Below are 18,322 nucleotides of genomic sequence, written 5' to 3'. Positions count from 1 at the left end.
GGAAACGTTAATTATTTAAACGTTGCAGCATCGATTCCTCGTTGAGAAGACAACGTGAAGTCTTCGACAGCATTGTAGAAAACAATAAATGTACGCACGTTATAAATCCGTAAGCAGAAATGCTTGAGTGATCGGTCTACAGTCTAAATGCTTTATGTACAATGGCAACATCTCCGTCTTGACCACACACACTAATACTAGTAACTCTACCTGCTATTATTGGCCGAGTGGTCTAAAGCGCTCACCTTTCCGGATCACTGCAATCACACCTCTGTCTGCGTGGGTTCGTGTCCAAGGCTCGGCTAGTGTGGGTACGTGTGAAAGCCTGCCAGTAGCTCCTCGTGAATCAGTGGATCTTTCCTGGGTTTTCCAGGGTTCTTCCTCCACCAGTTATCCTCGCCGCCATGTATAGCCTATCTTGTGCTGAAAAATGGCGTTAAACCCTACAACAACAACAACAACCTGCTATTATTGTATATGTATAACGACATCCAAAAATACCATTGAATCAACCGGGCCTCGAGTGGCCGAGTGGTCTAAAGCGCTCTCCGTTACGGATCACTGCCATCTCACCTCTGTCTGCGTGGGTTCGAGTCCAGGATTCGGCCAATGTGGGTATGTGAGAAAGCTTGCCAGTAGCTTCTCGTGGGTCGGTGGTTCTTCTCAAAGTTTTCCCGGGTTCTTCCTCCACCATTAATACTGTCCGCCTTACATAGCCTATCGTGTGCTGAAAAATGGCGTTAAACCCAACAACAACAACAACCATTGAATCAACAAACAACCAGCTCTTTAAACATTAAAACTGACACAATTACATAGGTTGCTACGTCTTCAAAACAAGTATTTAAATTGCTTAAATCTCTTCATGTGACGAGGACAACTAAAGTTATTATCTCATAAAACCAGAGAAGTACTACTTTCACCTTATTTGTAAGCAATAGGTAAATAATAGATCTGTTATTTATGTCTTAAGATTTATTATTTTATGCACTATTTTTAATTCTCTTCACTCATACGAATCATGCACTGTGTAAGGGATTCGTTTGCTTTTCGAATCACTTACAACATGAAGTTCAATTATTATGTACTTACAATAATTTTCCATTACTTTCAAACTGAATTATTTAAAGGAAAAATAACTTAGCTTTTCATTTATACATTGAATGAATGTACTCTATCAATTTAAATACATACCAACATTTTATCCAAATATATTTCGCCGTTTTAATTGGCATGGTCGTTTGAATTGGTATAGCCGATTAATTTTTAAAAAAACCATAAGCATCTACAATTAAGGTTACGAAAGTCTTGATGATGAATATAGATGTTACGTCACGAGGTGAAATCTGTGTACAGCGGATCCAATGGATTCGCTGTTAAAATAAAGATTACGCAGAACAATGATGATAATCTGTATAGTAAATAACGAAGGTGATTTCAGAAAACGGTTTATAAAGTTGTCAAATTGTGTAACCTACCTCAGAAAGCTACCGCTTTTCGCTATAATAATATAGCGATTACAAATTCATCATGTATAAATATACGGAAAACTTTTGAGTTACTTTGAAGAACCTGACATCTTTTCACATTACCGAAATACATTAACTAACGTCACAGTATGGACTAATACAGCTTTTACAGGCGAAGAGCGCTGATGAGACCCCATGCATTGGGGAATCTGCGACTGTAGAAAATAAACGTTAGAACTTATCGCATACAATATTTGTAAAATCCAAACTTTGGTTAAGTATCACACTTTCTAAAGATTTAATATTTTAAAAAACAAAAACGGCTGGTAACAAGGAGTTTCTTTTAAAGTACCTAGACGGTGTAATAACACTGTAGCGGACATAACAAGGACAGAAAATCCCTCTGCAAATTTCATATGCAATCATAAATTCTCAGTAAATTCCACGAGAACTCGGGATAATGCTCTTTTACATATGTGGAACAGTGACATGCAACATAATTGCATGTCATTGCTCCACATATTAAGTTAGATATTGCGTTAAGGTTAAACTAAATCTGTTGAGATATTCCGCGTAAAGAAAAACTGGTTTCCAACAAGAATGATAAGTATCGCATTCAATAAATGATATGTAGTGTATCCTGTAATGATTTCTGTTTAGAATATTTTTATATAATTGCTTCATATAGGTAATGGGACTTAAGGAAGTTTACATTTAGCTACGCCTTTTATCTGCCACCGAGAAACCCGAGATAGTCTACGATTCCGAAGACTCCAATTATCATTCCTAGTACAAAGGCTATAATGGTCAGGGAAAAGGCGGCGTGATACTCCTTCAGAACGCCGCTGGACTCTCCGGCATACACCGCAAAGGCTATCAAGGCACATAAAGCTGAAAAGATAAATAAATATAAATACAAATTTAGAAAGAATCAAAATTATTGGGGCAAATGTAAACGGAAATGGTCACCATTTTTACTGTATTCATTGACCTACACTTATTCATTGGGTTTAAAACTTACGCAGACGTTTCTGTGCGTTATCTTAATAAATGTTATTTTCATTTCTTTACGTTTTAATTTACCTCATGCATATACTAATTAGTGAAAAATCCATTAGGATGAGCAAAGTTTAATACAAGCATTGAGGTAGGACTATCAATTATTGTTTCATGCTACTGCGGTAAATTACACATATTAACGTTCCGTTAGCAATACCGCTAATCGGTCAAATGGCTGACAATTATTTTATAGGCAGATTTGTCAAATAGTCACATTGCTAATAATTGTTGAGATATACTGTTACAGCCTTTGATAAGCAGCCAAGAACACTCATATCGTGTTTATTGATCAAGGACCTTTATAAATACTAGTATTATAATCAGTCATGAGAAGGACCTCTGTTAGTACTAGTATTGCAATCAGTCATGAGAAGGCCCTTTATAAATACTATTATTATAATGAGTCAAGAGAAGGACCTTTATAAATACTAGTATTATAATGAGTCACGAGAAGGACCTTTATAAATACTAGTATTGTAATCAGTCATGAGAAGGACCTTTATAAATACTATTATTATAATGAGTCAAGAGAAGGACCTTTATAAATACTAGTATTATAATGAGTCACGAGAAGGACCTTTATAAATACTAGTATTGTAATCAGTCATGAGAAGGCCCTTTATAAATACTATTATTATAATGAGTCAAGAGAAGGACCTTTATAAATACTAGTATTATAATGAGTCACGAGAAGGACCTTTATAAATACTAGTATTGTAATCAGTCATGAGAAGGACCTTTATAAATACTAGTATTGTAATCAGTCATGAGAAGGACCTTTATAAATACTATTATTATAATGAGCCAAGAGAAGGACCTTTATAAATACTAGTATTATAATGAGTCACAAGAAGGACCTTTATAAATACTAGTATTGTAATCAGTCGTGAGAAGGACCTTTGTAAGTACTAGTATTATAATCAGTCATGAGAAGGACCTTTATAAGTACTAGCATGCCTATATATATATATATATATATATATATATATATATATATATATATATATATATATATATATATATATATATATATATATATACATAAGGATAATGGATAACCTAATTCACTATCTACGCAATCTGGAATTATGGGGGAAAAAACAGCAATCGCAAACAGAGATAAAAATGTGATTTTTTGTCATTAGTGCAATGAATTGTTCGGTTGTGGTGTACTTCAAGTTAACCCTACCTCCGACAAAGGTCAGGCAGACAGCTACAAGGTAAAGCAGTTTCTTGTCGGAGAGGAAGAACATGTAGACGATGACGAAAACGAGAGCCGCCAGGAAAAACAGCCAGGAGAGGATGGAAAACGCCCGTACAGCTCGGAACCAGTCTATCACAGAAAATAAAACAGGCTTCTTCCATTCGTGTATTATGGAGATATTAAGTGCACGTACCGCATTATGTAATTGTGTAAAGAAACGTTTTTCTCTTTTAATGGTGACAAATTTTAAAAAGACAGAAATAAGTAAATGATTGTTGTTCATTGCAGTGTCTGCTATTAGTAGTTTTTAGGAATTTTAAACTTTTACATCAAGTGGTGGAGGGAGTGATAGTATGTGACCCATAAAGGGAAGATAAAAGTGTCCTTTTTATTGTTCAATAAAATATAGAGCCATTGCAAAGCTATAAGCAGAAATCAATTATAAATTTCGACTGCAACCACATACATTTGTTTTCGGTATCTTTCAAGACAGTTAAATTACATTTAAACAAAGAAGTTTGACATTGCTCTCTCTCTCTCTCTCTCTCACTCTCTTTGCGAAGTATATTTCATGGTTTTATTATATATAGCCTAGCAAAACTATTCCCCACATCCAATAGAATTAAGATATTTGTCAACAATGCTTTTTTAGTTAAATCAGTGATTCATGTGATCTTGACCTTTAAGTAGTTATCGTCCTTACCAAATTTTATTTTATATGATTTTCCCAGTGAGAAAGCTGACAACATATTCGTTGGGGGGGGGGGGGGAAAGATATTACCTAAACATGTACATCAGATGGTTACACAAAGTTGGATCAGGTTACAATTACCCTAGACGTAGTTACAAGCCCTTCCTCTAAGATGCAAATTTATGCATACATAATTATAAAAGGCGCTATACTATCTACTTAAAATGTCTCCTCATTTTAAAAGTATATGAATAAATGAAACGCATTTTGTATAATGTTAACGTAATAGGATGAGCGGTAAAGACCAAAGAAAACTCTAGAATAAAAAGTGTTAGAGACATGATGTGGCGGGTTTAAAACCTTAATAATAAAAGATATGCCATTAAACAAAAACAAATGATCAATACAGAAGTAAAAGCAACATATCTCTCTCTCTCTCTCTCTCTCTCTCTCTCTCTCTCTCTCTCTCTATATATATATATATATATATATATATATATATATATATATATATAGTGTTTTGCATTTAATATATTTTAAAAATGGTTTCAGATATTTGTAATATAAATCCATCTTAACGTTCTGGTGATCCAGACTACAGAAACACTGAAGAAATCGGGAAAACTGAATACGACAATAAATCAACGTAAAATTTATGATGAGAAATGTTTACAAATAACAATATATTGGCACCCATTTTCATGTGATTCTCCAAAATGAGCACGTAAGTGTCTGTCATGTGGCTAATATCTAAGTCGTAGTGTGGAGAGTATATATTTTATTGTCACCGACGAAATAATGCATGTACGGGAAAATCAGGTCACTTGTGTAATTACTTTATTTCTGAATTTCAAGTAGTTGGTATCTTTATAAGGATTTTATATATGTGTACCTTTCTCTTTTATTTTATATACCTTCTAAAATGTTTAACATTGTTACCTTTTATCTTTGATTTTGTATGACATCATGCTAACTGTTATTTTGAAGGTTTTATCATCCTAAAGTTATTTGGAGTGTTTTACCGTTTATATGTTATAGCATAACCTTGCATCAGCATTACAAACCCTATACATGTGTAATAGTGTGAATTTTGCCAATGTTCTAGCAGTACACAAAACAAATTAAATTGACTAATGGGCTAGGTACCACATTATATCGCTATAATGCATTCGTTTTAACATCCATGGTTTGGGCCAGGATTAATTTTTAATTAGAGTCCATTTTGATAACGGTTATTTTTGCACAGTAAACATTTTGTTCTCTTGTCAAAATGTGACTGAAAACACGCCATCCTATTTGTAAGCAAGCACCTCAAGATGATCAGGTATGGATAAAAATGGAAAAGCTAAGTTACTGCGAGTACACCATAAACGAAACAGCTTCTGCCATCATCTTATCCACCTTCATGATTTGTGCTTGTGATTGTATTGATTCAATCCATCACGCACTACTGCCTCTGTCAGTTTTTAATCAAGTAATTGGATAATTTCACTTTGTGATTGCGATAGCACGATGAATGGAAACACAGCCTCACCTGTTTACGATTGATATAATTTACATGTGGGTTTATCAATTTCACCCAGAACACCTCTCTCTCTCTCTCTCACGCACACACACACACACACACACACACACACACACACACACACACACACACGAACACAAATTACCTACGGCCAAAGCTGAGATTGAGCACACCAACCCTTTATCACATCACACCTATCTTGACACTTGCGCTAGTTACATATATGGCAGCCAGGGATTGATCGTGTCTGGTGGCGTGGAAAAGATAAGTCAGTAGACACACTTTTGTTTCCCTTAATTAATCCGATACAGATATTATCTTGTATGCTGTGTTCGAAAGAGGATGATATATTTGCTGAAGAGTGTTCCTTCGTCGTAGTTGTGAACGGTTATGTTACTCGCCCTAACCACCATATCCTTTTTGGGTGATGCGCAACACATTCCAGAGAGAAAAGTCATCATAAATAACTCCAGGATAGACAAACTAAAGAAAGCTGCATCTGCATCTATAAGAATTTTATTCTCTTATAAAACAATCATATTATTTGCAAATTCAACATTTTTCTATTTATATTTTTGGTGGATTTTAAATTGTTTTCTCTAATGCCGTGTCTGCATAGTAATATTGGTGTCCAAAATAACTCAAGTCACAGTTTTAATTTTGTCCTTTAATGGTGCGGGTAGTGTAAATTATTTTGACAACATAGTTATCAGGATATGTGGGTGAAAATCACAATCACAACACATTTGTGAGGATCGGTGGGTGAAAATCACAATCACAACACATTCGTGAGGATCGGTGGGTGAAAATCACAATCACAACACAATTGTCAGGATCGGCGGGGGAAAATCAGAATCACAACACATTTGTGAGGATCGGTGGGTGAAAATCACAATCACAACACATTTGTGAGGATCGGTGGGTGAAAATCACAATCACAACACAATTGTCAAGATCGGCGGGTGAAAATCACAACCACACCCTAATTGTCAAGATCGGTGGGCGAAAATCACAATCACAACACAATTGTCAGGATCGGCGGGTGAAAATTACAATCAATATCTCCATATAGTCATTGAAACCTTTACAATTTTTTGTTCATATTTTGCGACTTAGTTGGACTTTTATGTACAAATAAGACGAAACTTTCTGCAAAGTTCTCGCATAAATCAACTGATGATGACGATATTGTTTTGGGAAAAGTAAGGGAGTCTCAAGAGAAATAGTATTAAAAAAACACTCTATATGAATTTGAATTCAGGGAAATAATTATAATTGCTTATGGACTTGTATCAAAACATTTGCGCCTAGTTAAATAATCAATATATGGATCTAACAAACCAGTATATTTGACAGGTGATTGCAAATTGAGGGGTGGGGGTGGGTTGTTGAAAATTGGTATGAAAATATTGTCCAAAGTATCATCAGGTTTACAACATCTATCCGACCAAAGTCTGTCGTGTGCCTTAAACAAACTGTTTAATTCTCTCTCTGGGTGTCAGTATGAAATATTGGAAAAAAGTCACCTTAACTTTCGACCGTATAAAGCTTGTATAACTATTATCGCGATTGTTAGGGGGCCCCGAGTGGCCAAGTGGTCTAAAGCGCTCTCCGTTACGGATCACGCCATCTCACCTCTGTCTGCATGGGTTCGAGTCTCGGATTCGGCTAATGTGGGTATGTGAGAAAGCTTGCCAGTAGCTTTTCGTGGGTCGGTGGTTCTTTCCGGGGTTCTTCTTCCACCATTAATACTGGCCGCCATGTATAGCCTATCGTGTGCTGAAAAATGGCGTTAAACCCTACAACAACAACAACAACAATCGCGATTGTTATCGTAAATTAATATCGGACCTACCTGCGAGGCCCTTATTAGTCACACTTGCGCATGACTTGATGTTGCCATTTTCGGCGCACAAATCCCACAGTCCACCATAAGTCTGAACGTTGACTCCAGATATGGTTAGATCCACCGAGTACCAGTAAGGAATGGCGAACCCAATTAGGTCGATGATGAAACAAAAGATGAGCAAAACGAACACAATCTTACAAAGCAAAGAGGTGTCACTGATGCCCATTATGATACCTTACAAGTTTTTACTTTAATACTGTCTTAGTTGACAATTTTCCTAGTAAGATTACGAATTTGTCGAGCAATGGAGGAAACTGATTCGATTGTAGTCTCACAAATCCCTTGTCGAGTAAAATCCGTTGAATACATAAACATAAATGACCAATTCTAATGCTTATGCTTGAAATTTGTTGTTTCAAAATAAATTGAGAATGCTTCGAACTATAATGTTTTGTTTTATGAGATGCATCCAATATTTGTTAATGTACACCTTTCTGAATCTAAGTTCTCCGATTGCTGCTGCAACTGTCCTTGAATCAGCTACACACAAGGGAGAATGTAGCTTCCGTACAGTCTAATGTTGTTCAGCGAATCAATGAATTATAGATCGACCAATAAAGTATCTGTCTATCGTTACCGGACTAATTCTGAAATTATTCCATCAATCGTCAAGGTCCGTTGTCTTAATTATCGCGTGATGTTTATTAATGTTCGTATCTCCTAGGAAATATTTGTATTTGAGTTACAGCCATATTTGTTTAATGACTGCCTGAAATAGTTATTTCAGAATCAACTGCCGTAACGGCACACCTCAAAAGATAATCTGGCTAGACATGTAAAAAGCTCGATACATGTGTCTGGAAATAAATTTTGAAATCTGTCTGAGCCTTTAAAATACCTCTTCATTAGTTTCACAATTATTCCAATGTAACTAAAGATTGGAAGGAAGAAAATGATTTGTTAAAAAAAACAACTGACATTAACCCTTCCTAGAAATAACCAGGATGTAATGTTTTGAAAACGTTCAGATATACAGTTTAGAAATAAGAGGTGCCACTGTTTAAATCAGTCCCAGAAATCGCTCGTAATTCCTTTCTTTATCGGGATTGCTCCAAAAGCAACTAGGTGATTAATCGACAAATTCCGTCAGGTTCAAATCTACAATAACAATATTTGCATGTAGGAGACAAATTGATTCAGGAGTGAATGAAGAGAGGCAGGCTCGCTATTTTTAAGCGGATCGGATAAGAAAAAGCGTGCATTAGATACAAATAAAGCTATGAATATTAGTTATCAGCCGGTGCATTGGAATACTTTGGACGGCGAACTGGGGCTGAGGACCAACCCATCTGTTGCTGATTTCCATATTAAGTGGTAAGCATACGACACGGACTTTCAATATATAACGTAAGTCAGTTATGCTCTCAAGAAAAATTACACGTAAATGATAGGCCGAGTACATCATCATATCAAAAAGCGAAATGAGAATTGAATATCACATAACGATCACTTATCGTGTCCAACGGAACGTGGGGTTGGCTTCTTATGTTTACACGGTTGTAACAAAGGAGTAGCAAAAGACTCCTATTGTCTCTTAGCAGTAACCTAAACAATGCTACTAATATCAACAAGAACAACACAGTAATTATAGTAATTATACGTAAATGAATGAATAATCAAATAAATCACCAAATTTTGATAGAAATATATGGGCTCTGATCATATATTGATTTTAGTTTAATTTAGCTTGCGTGTGGGTTCTTCATTTAAGCCGCTTGATTTCTTCTTAGGCGGCGCATGTAGCACGACTCCTTTGCGTTCGTGATTTCGGGACTCCAGCTGGTATGTTGGCAATTGCGGCTATTGGACAATTCGGCCCAAGACAATTCGGCCCAGCTTGGACCATAAATAAGACAATTCTGCCCAACTTAAAAGACAATTCTGCCCAACTCGAAAGATAATTCGGCCCAACTGAAAATAGTTTTAACAAGTATTGACTTTTTAAACGAAATATTCAGTATGAAATACTCAGTAATTTATAATATATATGCGTATGTTAACTAAGACAAAATAGTTTTTGACAATTTTTTTATACAATGTTTTTACTGTATATTTCAAATTCTTTGCTTTAGGTAACTTAATTATTGTTTTTCTTTTGGGATATAATGAGGGTAATATATGAAATAAAGGGAGGTCACCTTTTCCTTTCTAGTACTTATTTTGTTTGTCAAAATCAGAATGAATATCAATGGTGTGCAATAATTAGTTATTCATGTGAACGTGTGCATTGGTTTGAGAACAGTTTCGTTCTTAATTTAATTAGTTTGTAAAATAGAATATGTTGATAATACAATTTGAAACATTTGTTGAATTAGATAAATGCATGTACGTACGTACGTACGTTTGTGTGTGCATGTATGTATGTATGTATGTGCGTGTGTGTGTGTGTGTGTGTGCGTGCGTGCGTGCGTGTATGTACACTGAAGCTGGTGCGTTTTGTGTATACCATAACACCAGTCATATTCCACAGCTTGTTGACGAGTCGTCACCTCATTAGTAATGTGGGGCACCCTAGCGACAATGGGAATTAGCATTACAGAACCCCTTGGGCAACTCTAGCGACAATGGAAATTTAACATGGGAAAAAAGCATGGGCAACTCTAGCGACAAGGGAAATTAACATGGGAAAAAAGCATGGGCAACTCTAGCGACAAGGGAAATTAACATGGGGAAAAAGCATGGGCAACTCTATCGACAAGGGAAATTGAACATGGGGAATTGTAATAGGGTCCCGACCTGATGGGTCTATGGAAAGGGAACAGGGGGAGAGGGATATAACACACACACACACACACACACACACAATATAAATTGGGGTAGGCAATTGAAAGTAGATCTCTTTTCTAGAAATTGGAGTGGCCCTGAAAATGGCCTTTGGGTTTCTTTTTCTTCCTCTAACTCCTCCACTTCTTTATCCATCCCCTTATTTTTTCTATCATTCCTTTCTTCTTTTTCTTTTTCTTTTCATTTTCCGGTATCCAGTCAGGGTGACCCATGGCTCGGAACGTCTGTTGGATTTTCATCCAGTTAGTGTTCAGTTTCTCTAGTTCTTCTTTTTTCTTTCTATTTTCTTCTTCTTTTCTATCTTTTGCCCACCTGTCCTTTATTTTCTCCACTTCTTCATCCATCACCTTTTTCATCTTTTCTTCCCCTTTTTTCAAGCTTTCAACACTCCTTTTGACAAAGGGCCACTCTGACCTTTTATCTATCTCTTCCAAAAACCTTCTTACTTCTTCTACTTTCTCCATGGCCTCTTTTAATGTCCCCACTCTGACATAAGGGGGATTTATTAGCCCTCTCAATCTCTTCATTTCTTCTTCAATTAATCCCTCTATCATCTCCCTGGCTAATTTTAGTTCTTTCACGTAGTGCACACTTGTTCCTAACTTCCAGTCTCTTTCAATCCTTTCAACTCCATATTCACCATCCACTATCCAAAAATAAACATGCCTTAAATCATTAAAGAGTTGTGACACCTCCATCTTCTTTGTTTATTCTCTGTAGAATGGTGCGAACAACGAACACTGAGGGTTCTTATAGTTAAAGTGCGGACGTGAAGGAAAACATCCCCCTAAAGCAAAATTGATATTACCTAGATCATAACCAAGCAACGCGCGGACGCGAAGGAAAACATCCCCTACTTTTCTCATTTCAGATAATATACTATCCACATAAGTGAAGCAGCAATAAACAAACCCCATATCTACTATCCACACACGCAAAGCATTAAAATTAAACCCAAATCTACTATCCACACATGCAAAGCATTAAAATTAAACCCAAATCTACTATCCACACAAACGTACGTGAGCGCTTACAAACAAACACACACACACACACACACACACACACACACACACACATAAAAAAGAGTCGGTGTTTATATTCACACTACTCTACATACACACATTGGCAACTCGATTATTATTTCTTTTCTAGAGTATTGGGTAGCCCTGAAAAGGGCTGTTTGTTTTTTGAACTCCATGGCACCTGGTTAATGATGGCACCTTCCAGGCCTGGCACCACACACACATCTTCTTCCCCAGTCTCTTTTCACTGTTTTTTTGGGGGAGAGCAGAGGCGGGCAAGTGGCTTCAGAACCCCAGTCTTCTGTCTCTGGGATTCTGAAATTTTCTCTCTTTTTCTTCCTTTTCTTTGTTTCTTCTCTCCTCCTCTTTCATCCTTCCCTCTTCTACTATTGCCTCTGCAGCCAGTTCGTTCACTATACGCCTGGCATATTCCAGGTGTACATGAAGTTCAAGCAGTTTAGCTAGTCTGGTGTTCATTCTGGTGGTGTTGATCAATCAACAAGGGTAGCTTGACTGCCGAACGATTTTCAATTTATACTAAAAGCGCCGACGTGAAGGAAAACATCCCCCTAAAACAAAATTGATATTACCTAGATCATGACCAAACAACGCGCGGACTTAAAAGAAACACTCACTGACTTTTTTATACTACCCATCACTATTCTAAAAAAGTTCATTAAATTAATAATTTACTATCCACAATCACAAAGCAGTCAAATCAAACCCAAATATCTACTATCCACGCACGTCAAACAGCAAAAAAATCCCATCATCATAATCTACTATCCACATTAACTTACGTTAGCGCTTACAAACAAACACACACACACACACACACACAAATAAAAAGAGTCAGTGTTTATATTCACACTACTCTACACACACACACACACACACACACACACATTGGCAAATCGATTATTATTTCTTTTCTAGAGATTGGGGTAGCCCTGAAAAGGGCTGTTTTTTTGCTTGCGTCAAGTTGAAGCTAGCGTCATCTTTTAGTTTCTAAGAATGCGACGTCCTCTGAGGATGGACTTTCTGACGATAGGTCTGCTTCTTCGGAAAGAGAAGAAGAACTCTTTGGTGTCGATACGACAATCTACAAAGCCTCTGTCAGGTTCAGGCTGCTGCTGCTGCTGCTGCTGTTGTTGTTGTTGCTGTTGCTGCTGTCTCTGAAGTCTGTACTTCTCTGTCCGTTCTTCTTTCTCCCTGTTCACTTCTTCTCTGAAGAGCTCTTCTATCAGGTCTTCAGTGACTTTTAACATTCTCACATTCTCTATCTCTTCAGCTTTCGGTATCAGACTGTGTCTGACCCTATGCAAATTCACGTAGGCTTCGTTTAGCTTAGCTAGTTTGGAGCACATCTTCGTAGAAGGATGAGTCGACAATGGATGGTTAGACTGTAGGCTACCCCGGCTTTAAAGTCAAAGCGCGGACGTGAAGGAAAACATCCCTACACGGTTTTCGATCCGCAACGTTCAATGATGTGTCATGAGAGGGATAGTAAGAAGTCAAAGCGCATGAATCAAAATTCTTATAGCCAAACAAAAGACAAAGGCATTTTTTCTTCAAAACACAACATTTTTTTATTTCAAATCACTTAACACTAACAAACAACTGTAACATTTTTAACAATAATTCAACAATATAACATCAAACATTGTTTTTCAAATACCAAGCATTTTTTTTCAATTTACACATTATTTTGGACAGGGCTGACAACGTTGTGAATGAAATTGTGATTTCCACTCTTGAAAGTCATTAGGCCATTGATGGACACTACGTTTCCTAGCATGAGACAAAAGATAAGCGTGCTGGTCACATAATCATCGATCTACTTTCACATCGTTTCTAGAAGAAGAACGAGGATCAAAATGAGTCACTAAATGTTCTAAGGAATAGCCCAGGCTGCGATGACGCAGAAAATACACACAATATTGTCCACACACCAAGGAATCTGTGCCTTGTAATTTCACATTATTGAATCGGGTGGTCTGAGCATTTCTTCTCATAAAGTCAATGATATCGTCTTCCAGAAGGGGCAATCCATAAGAATCGAAATATTCCACACATCCTTCTTGAAGAAAGTAGACGGCTACCCAGTGAGTTCCTGGGAGGTGACTATCGTCCGTGTTGATCACATAAGCTTGATGGTCTTGAGGTTTGCGATGAGGGAGTTCATCTTTAGCACAGACGACAGGATTCCAAGAAGCCGTGTACGAACTGTGGTTCAAAAGATAATAAAGTTCCCAGGTATCCATTGATTTGTGTGGGTTTTTTCTTCACAGGTAATGATAAGTCATCAATTCGATCCTGACCTTTTGCTTGAAAATGTCTGACAAGTAAAAGGCGTTTGGCTCCGACTTCTTATTCTGGTCAAAGAGAGATTCGATGCGACGGGGGTCCAGAGACGTTAATGGAGGAGAAGAATGTTTATCCAAGCCTTTATACCACTCGTTCAACACGAATTCTATCTCGATGACACCCCAAGCTTTGTCCAGGTATTCGTCCAATTTTTCTTCTTGGCTCAACATCAGACATTTGTCGTGTTGAATTTGACTGGGATGTTCGTTGTGGCATCCATATCACTCTTCCTTGATCAATTCTTTCATTACATCTGTCAGGAATGTAGCAAAACAGGAGGCTAAATGGGCTTCTTGTTCTGGCCATCTCGACTTCATCATGATAACTTCTTCATCTTGGGATTCTTCTTCTTCTTCTTTTTCTTCTTCTTCTTCTTCTTCCATGGTCTCTTCACATTTCATGTCCAAAGTTTCTCCACTAGGTAAAGAGGGATAACAGTCTTCCATGGCTTCTAATAGTCTAGAATGACTTCTCTCAAACTGTTGATTTCTATGGTATTATCGAATTCTGCATACAGGAGGACGTTCACCGTCTCTGTTAGATTTGTAGTAAACTGAATGTCCACACGAATCAGGCCGGATTTTATAGGGTAGAAATGTCCCTCGTCGCTGCCTTGGTCTGGAGTGGAATCAAAAGCCCACAAAGCATAGCCTCCTGCGTAATCGTCGTACGTAATGCCGTGACTGGTGTTGGTTCCTAACTGACCGGTGGCTTCGTACAGGGACAAGTACGATTTCAAGTAATTCTTCTTGTCAAAGTTAGGTTCGAAAGGTCGGGTACACAAGGTCTTGCCATCGCGACTGACTTCGATCTTGGACACGTCAAAGTGTTTAAATTGGAAAGGATTTTTAGCGATAGCTCCGTTGAAGGCTGCGTTCTCGACGATACCAATAAGCAAACGTTTGGCTAACTGTCCTTGGAACAGATGATCTTCGATCATGGATCGCAGCCCCGTAGGAACGGTGAAGGTTTTCACTTCCACGCGTCGTATGGGATACTTGGCGGTCGTTCTGCTCAAAGTGTTACTGATGTCGTTACCCACTTTAGGTAACACTTCCACGCGTCGTACTTAGAGCCTGGCTTCCTCGATGACAGTTTTCCAAGCACTTGTACCTATCAAATGGAAAGCTTCACTACTACGATTCAGTCTCAGGCGGAGATTCACTTCATTCAGCAAATACTTTTCTTGTAACCACATGTCCAAATGCAAACGATCCATCAGTTCTAAACTATCTCCACTTTTGATTCTGTCTCTTCGTTCTACAAATCCCGCATTGTGTTCTTTGGTTGTATTAATTTCGAATTCTTCAAACTGGCCTGCATCATCAGCTTCCCATACCACACAGGTATTGAAATGAGTGTTCTTGGCGTCTATTCTGTACGTCAAGAGATTTTCCAGGTACGCTCGATAAGGGTAAGTATCCATGCTGTTACTGACTAGTTTGTTATTCAAGTACAAGTCCACTCCACTGAACAAGGAATGCATGAAATTATTGACGGGTGTTATTACCTCATCACCTTCTAGGGGCGTATTGTCATCATCGATAACTTTGACTTTCAGGTACAAGTAACTGCTATTCAGATCGATGTAATCTTCGGGCTGTCCTTTGATTTCGAACTCGATGGGGGCTGAGGCTGTCAAAGAGGAGACGGGGTGAAATTCCACCCACTGGGATTCTTGCATGGTCATCATGATGGGTGGCATGGCAAACAGATCCAGTTCCGACTTGGAACAAGCGCAAGACTCTCGGTGCATCGTTTTTGTTCTTTCTCAATAATCGAAAACGTCTAGGTCTCGAACGGTTTTTCTTTTCTTTGCCTTTCTAGCTTTAGACGTGTGAAGTCTGGTGAAAGGGTGTTTTCTTCGTCGTCTCTTTCTGCCTTGTCCTTGCTGAATGCCTGACTCGGTAGCGTGCAGGGCATTTATAGGTGTTTCTCGTCGGCCCAAAAGGTCTTTACCCGTTTGCAACAAGACATTTTTGCTTGCCCTCAAGAAAGCTTCTTTGGGGTTTTGTTTGTCGATGATGACATTTTGGAGAAATTCTTTGCCGTGTGTGAATGCTGCATCTTTCAAGGCGTGCAATCCGCGTGTCACCATCGGTTTCAACACCGGAGCCACCGAACGAAAAGCCGATTTTAACATATCTCCTAAACTGTGTCCTCGCTGTCGAGCAACCCCTCGGTACACTGGATACATGACTTACGAATCGTGAGAGAACCGTTTTCGAAAATGGAGTTTCACCGTGACTTTTCCTTTGGTGAATGTAATATTTTGTCCCAAATCTCCGTGTCCAAATACGACTTGCTGACCGGTAAATAGTGAGGATGTACAAATTCGCGGTGGACGTGATAAGTGTTTCCACCTTCCTCGTTAGCGAACGTGGCAGAATCCACTTTGAAAGGAATGACACGGAGTAAGGGTACGGAGGTGTGTCCCACCACGTTATACTCCACCACATCGGATTACACAAAAATCAAATTCAGTCCTTGGTTCAGTTCTACCGGGGCACGAAAAAACTTGCTAAAAGAATCGTTGTCGTAAATGACTGCTGATTCGCCTTTTTGTTGTTCTACTTTCTTCCTCAGTTCCATGTCCCCGCCCAACATGGCAAACAATTCAGGACAAAATATGAAACCCACGATTTTACTTTCAGGAAATTTCATCAGGAGGCGACGAGCTACTTTGTGGTACTCCAAGGTGACACTTTTTCTGGCAATCTCCAAAGCTTTCCCAAACGCAGCATTAAACCTGGAAGCTATGGTGCTGACCAAATGTTGACCACTAAGATAATAGCCTGCGGGAATGGTGAAGACATAGGCGGTCCACTTGTGATCTGTTTGGCGCAGGGTTTTTATCATGAGATTTTTCCCATGGGTATCCAGGTACTTTTGCATTTGTTCGTCATAAACTTCCACCTCAAAAAAATTTTGACCGGAAAGGACATTGAGGACTTGGGTCGGGTGAATCATTTCTACCAAAGCCACTTTCCAATGGGCTTCGTGATCTAATGGGATGGCCTGTGGTAGTTTGGCCGTGTAACAGCACAACGTGCTGTGGGGAAACACCTCCATAGAACTGTCACTAGGTAAGGTTAAGTAAAATTGGTTTTGGTGACTCATAATTCCAGAGTTCTGTGGCTGTCCGAGGGGTTACTGGACGTCAGAGGCGTGTCTCCGCCCAAAATGGGGTTGTTGTTGTTGTTGGAGTGGTGACTGCAACTGCCACTGGACACAAAGTTCCCGTTGTTTCCGTTCGAGGTGAATTTCAGGGAGGGATTAGGAAGCAGGTAACCGATGCAACTGCTCAATAAAATGGTCCACAATTGTTTGTCTCCTTGCTGCAAACTCATATTGGCAATGGCTGCCCCGATGACACAATACAACACGAAGATTTGGCAGAAAAAGACGATTTGCGTTTTAGTCACACGTTCTCCACACCACACCCACAAGGGTTGTTTCTGTAAATCTTGCAGAGAAGAACTGGGTGAAGGAGTGGTCGACGTAGCTGCGTCTGTGTGAAAGGGCATGATGGACACTTCTTTTTATAGTCGATGACTTGCGAAACGTCGATCCAAGAATCGAAACTGGGTGGGTATCCTTTCCAACGTACTTTGACTTCTTTGACACGTCGTTTGCCTACTTTACCGGTTCTGCGTTCGAGAATGCTTTCGATGTCGTACACGTCGTCTTCTTTTTTGGTGACACGTTCTAACTCGGGCAAATAAAACGTTCCTTTGAGCACTTCTCCGTTCATGTCTTCCAATTTATAGACGGTAGGATCACGACCATGCACTCGTCCAGTGACACGAAACAATTCGGTAGTCCAGTTAGGTAAGTAACCTTTGTCGAAAGTGCGTTTGGTTTTGCCAATGCGCACCCAATCCCCTACGGTCAACACTCCACTTTTCTTGGGGACAGCCCTCGTCGGGGACGTACCAAACAGGCGTTCAAACACTAGCGCTTCGTTCTCGGGAGTCACCTCTTGCGGGGCACGTCCAATGCTTCGATGGTAAGATTGGTTGTACGCTTGCACCAGGTGCGGTAAGATGTCGATGTACTTCAGAGTGTGGTGATGCGTAAAATATTTCCACATGCGTTCTTTCAAAGTGCGTTGAAAACGTTCCGCGATGCTGGCTTTGGTTTCAGGATTCTCGATGGTAAAAAAAATGAATGTCACGTTTCTTTAATTCTTTTTGGAAAGCTTGGTTCAGAAATTCGGTGCCGTTGTTCGTTTGCCATCGAAGATGGTCACGACCGCTTTGTTTCAACACTCGTTGCAGGGCTCGCAC

At 38.8% G+C, this 18,322-nt stretch overlaps 1 protein-coding gene across 1 annotated transcript; it reads right to left on the bottom strand.

The window, feature by feature from the left end:
- Positions 1-921: 921 nt before the first annotated feature.
- On the bottom strand, positions 922-8,310 carry LOC149791358 (uncharacterized). Its single transcript, XM_089969900.1, has 3 exons — positions 7,804-8,310; positions 3,718-3,861; positions 922-2,360 (listed from the first exon to the last, which is right to left on the bottom strand). Exons 1-3 carry the CDS (start codon positions 8,021-8,023, stop codon positions 2,197-2,199), a joined length of 528 nt encoding a protein of 175 aa, XP_089826026.1. The 5' UTR covers positions 8,024-8,310; the 3' UTR covers positions 922-2,196.
- Positions 8,311-18,322: the final 10,012 nt, after the last annotated feature.

Source organism: Sinohyriopsis cumingii, chromosome 9 (genome assembly GCF_028554795.1).
Source record: "Sinohyriopsis cumingii isolate HCF-2022 chromosome 9, ASM2855479v2, whole genome shotgun sequence".
NCBI classification, from domain to species: Eukaryota; Metazoa; Mollusca; class Bivalvia; order Unionida; family Unionidae; genus Sinohyriopsis; species Sinohyriopsis cumingii.
The sequence above is the reverse complement of the archived record's forward strand: the minus strand, read 5'-3'. Positions and strand labels throughout refer to the sequence as shown.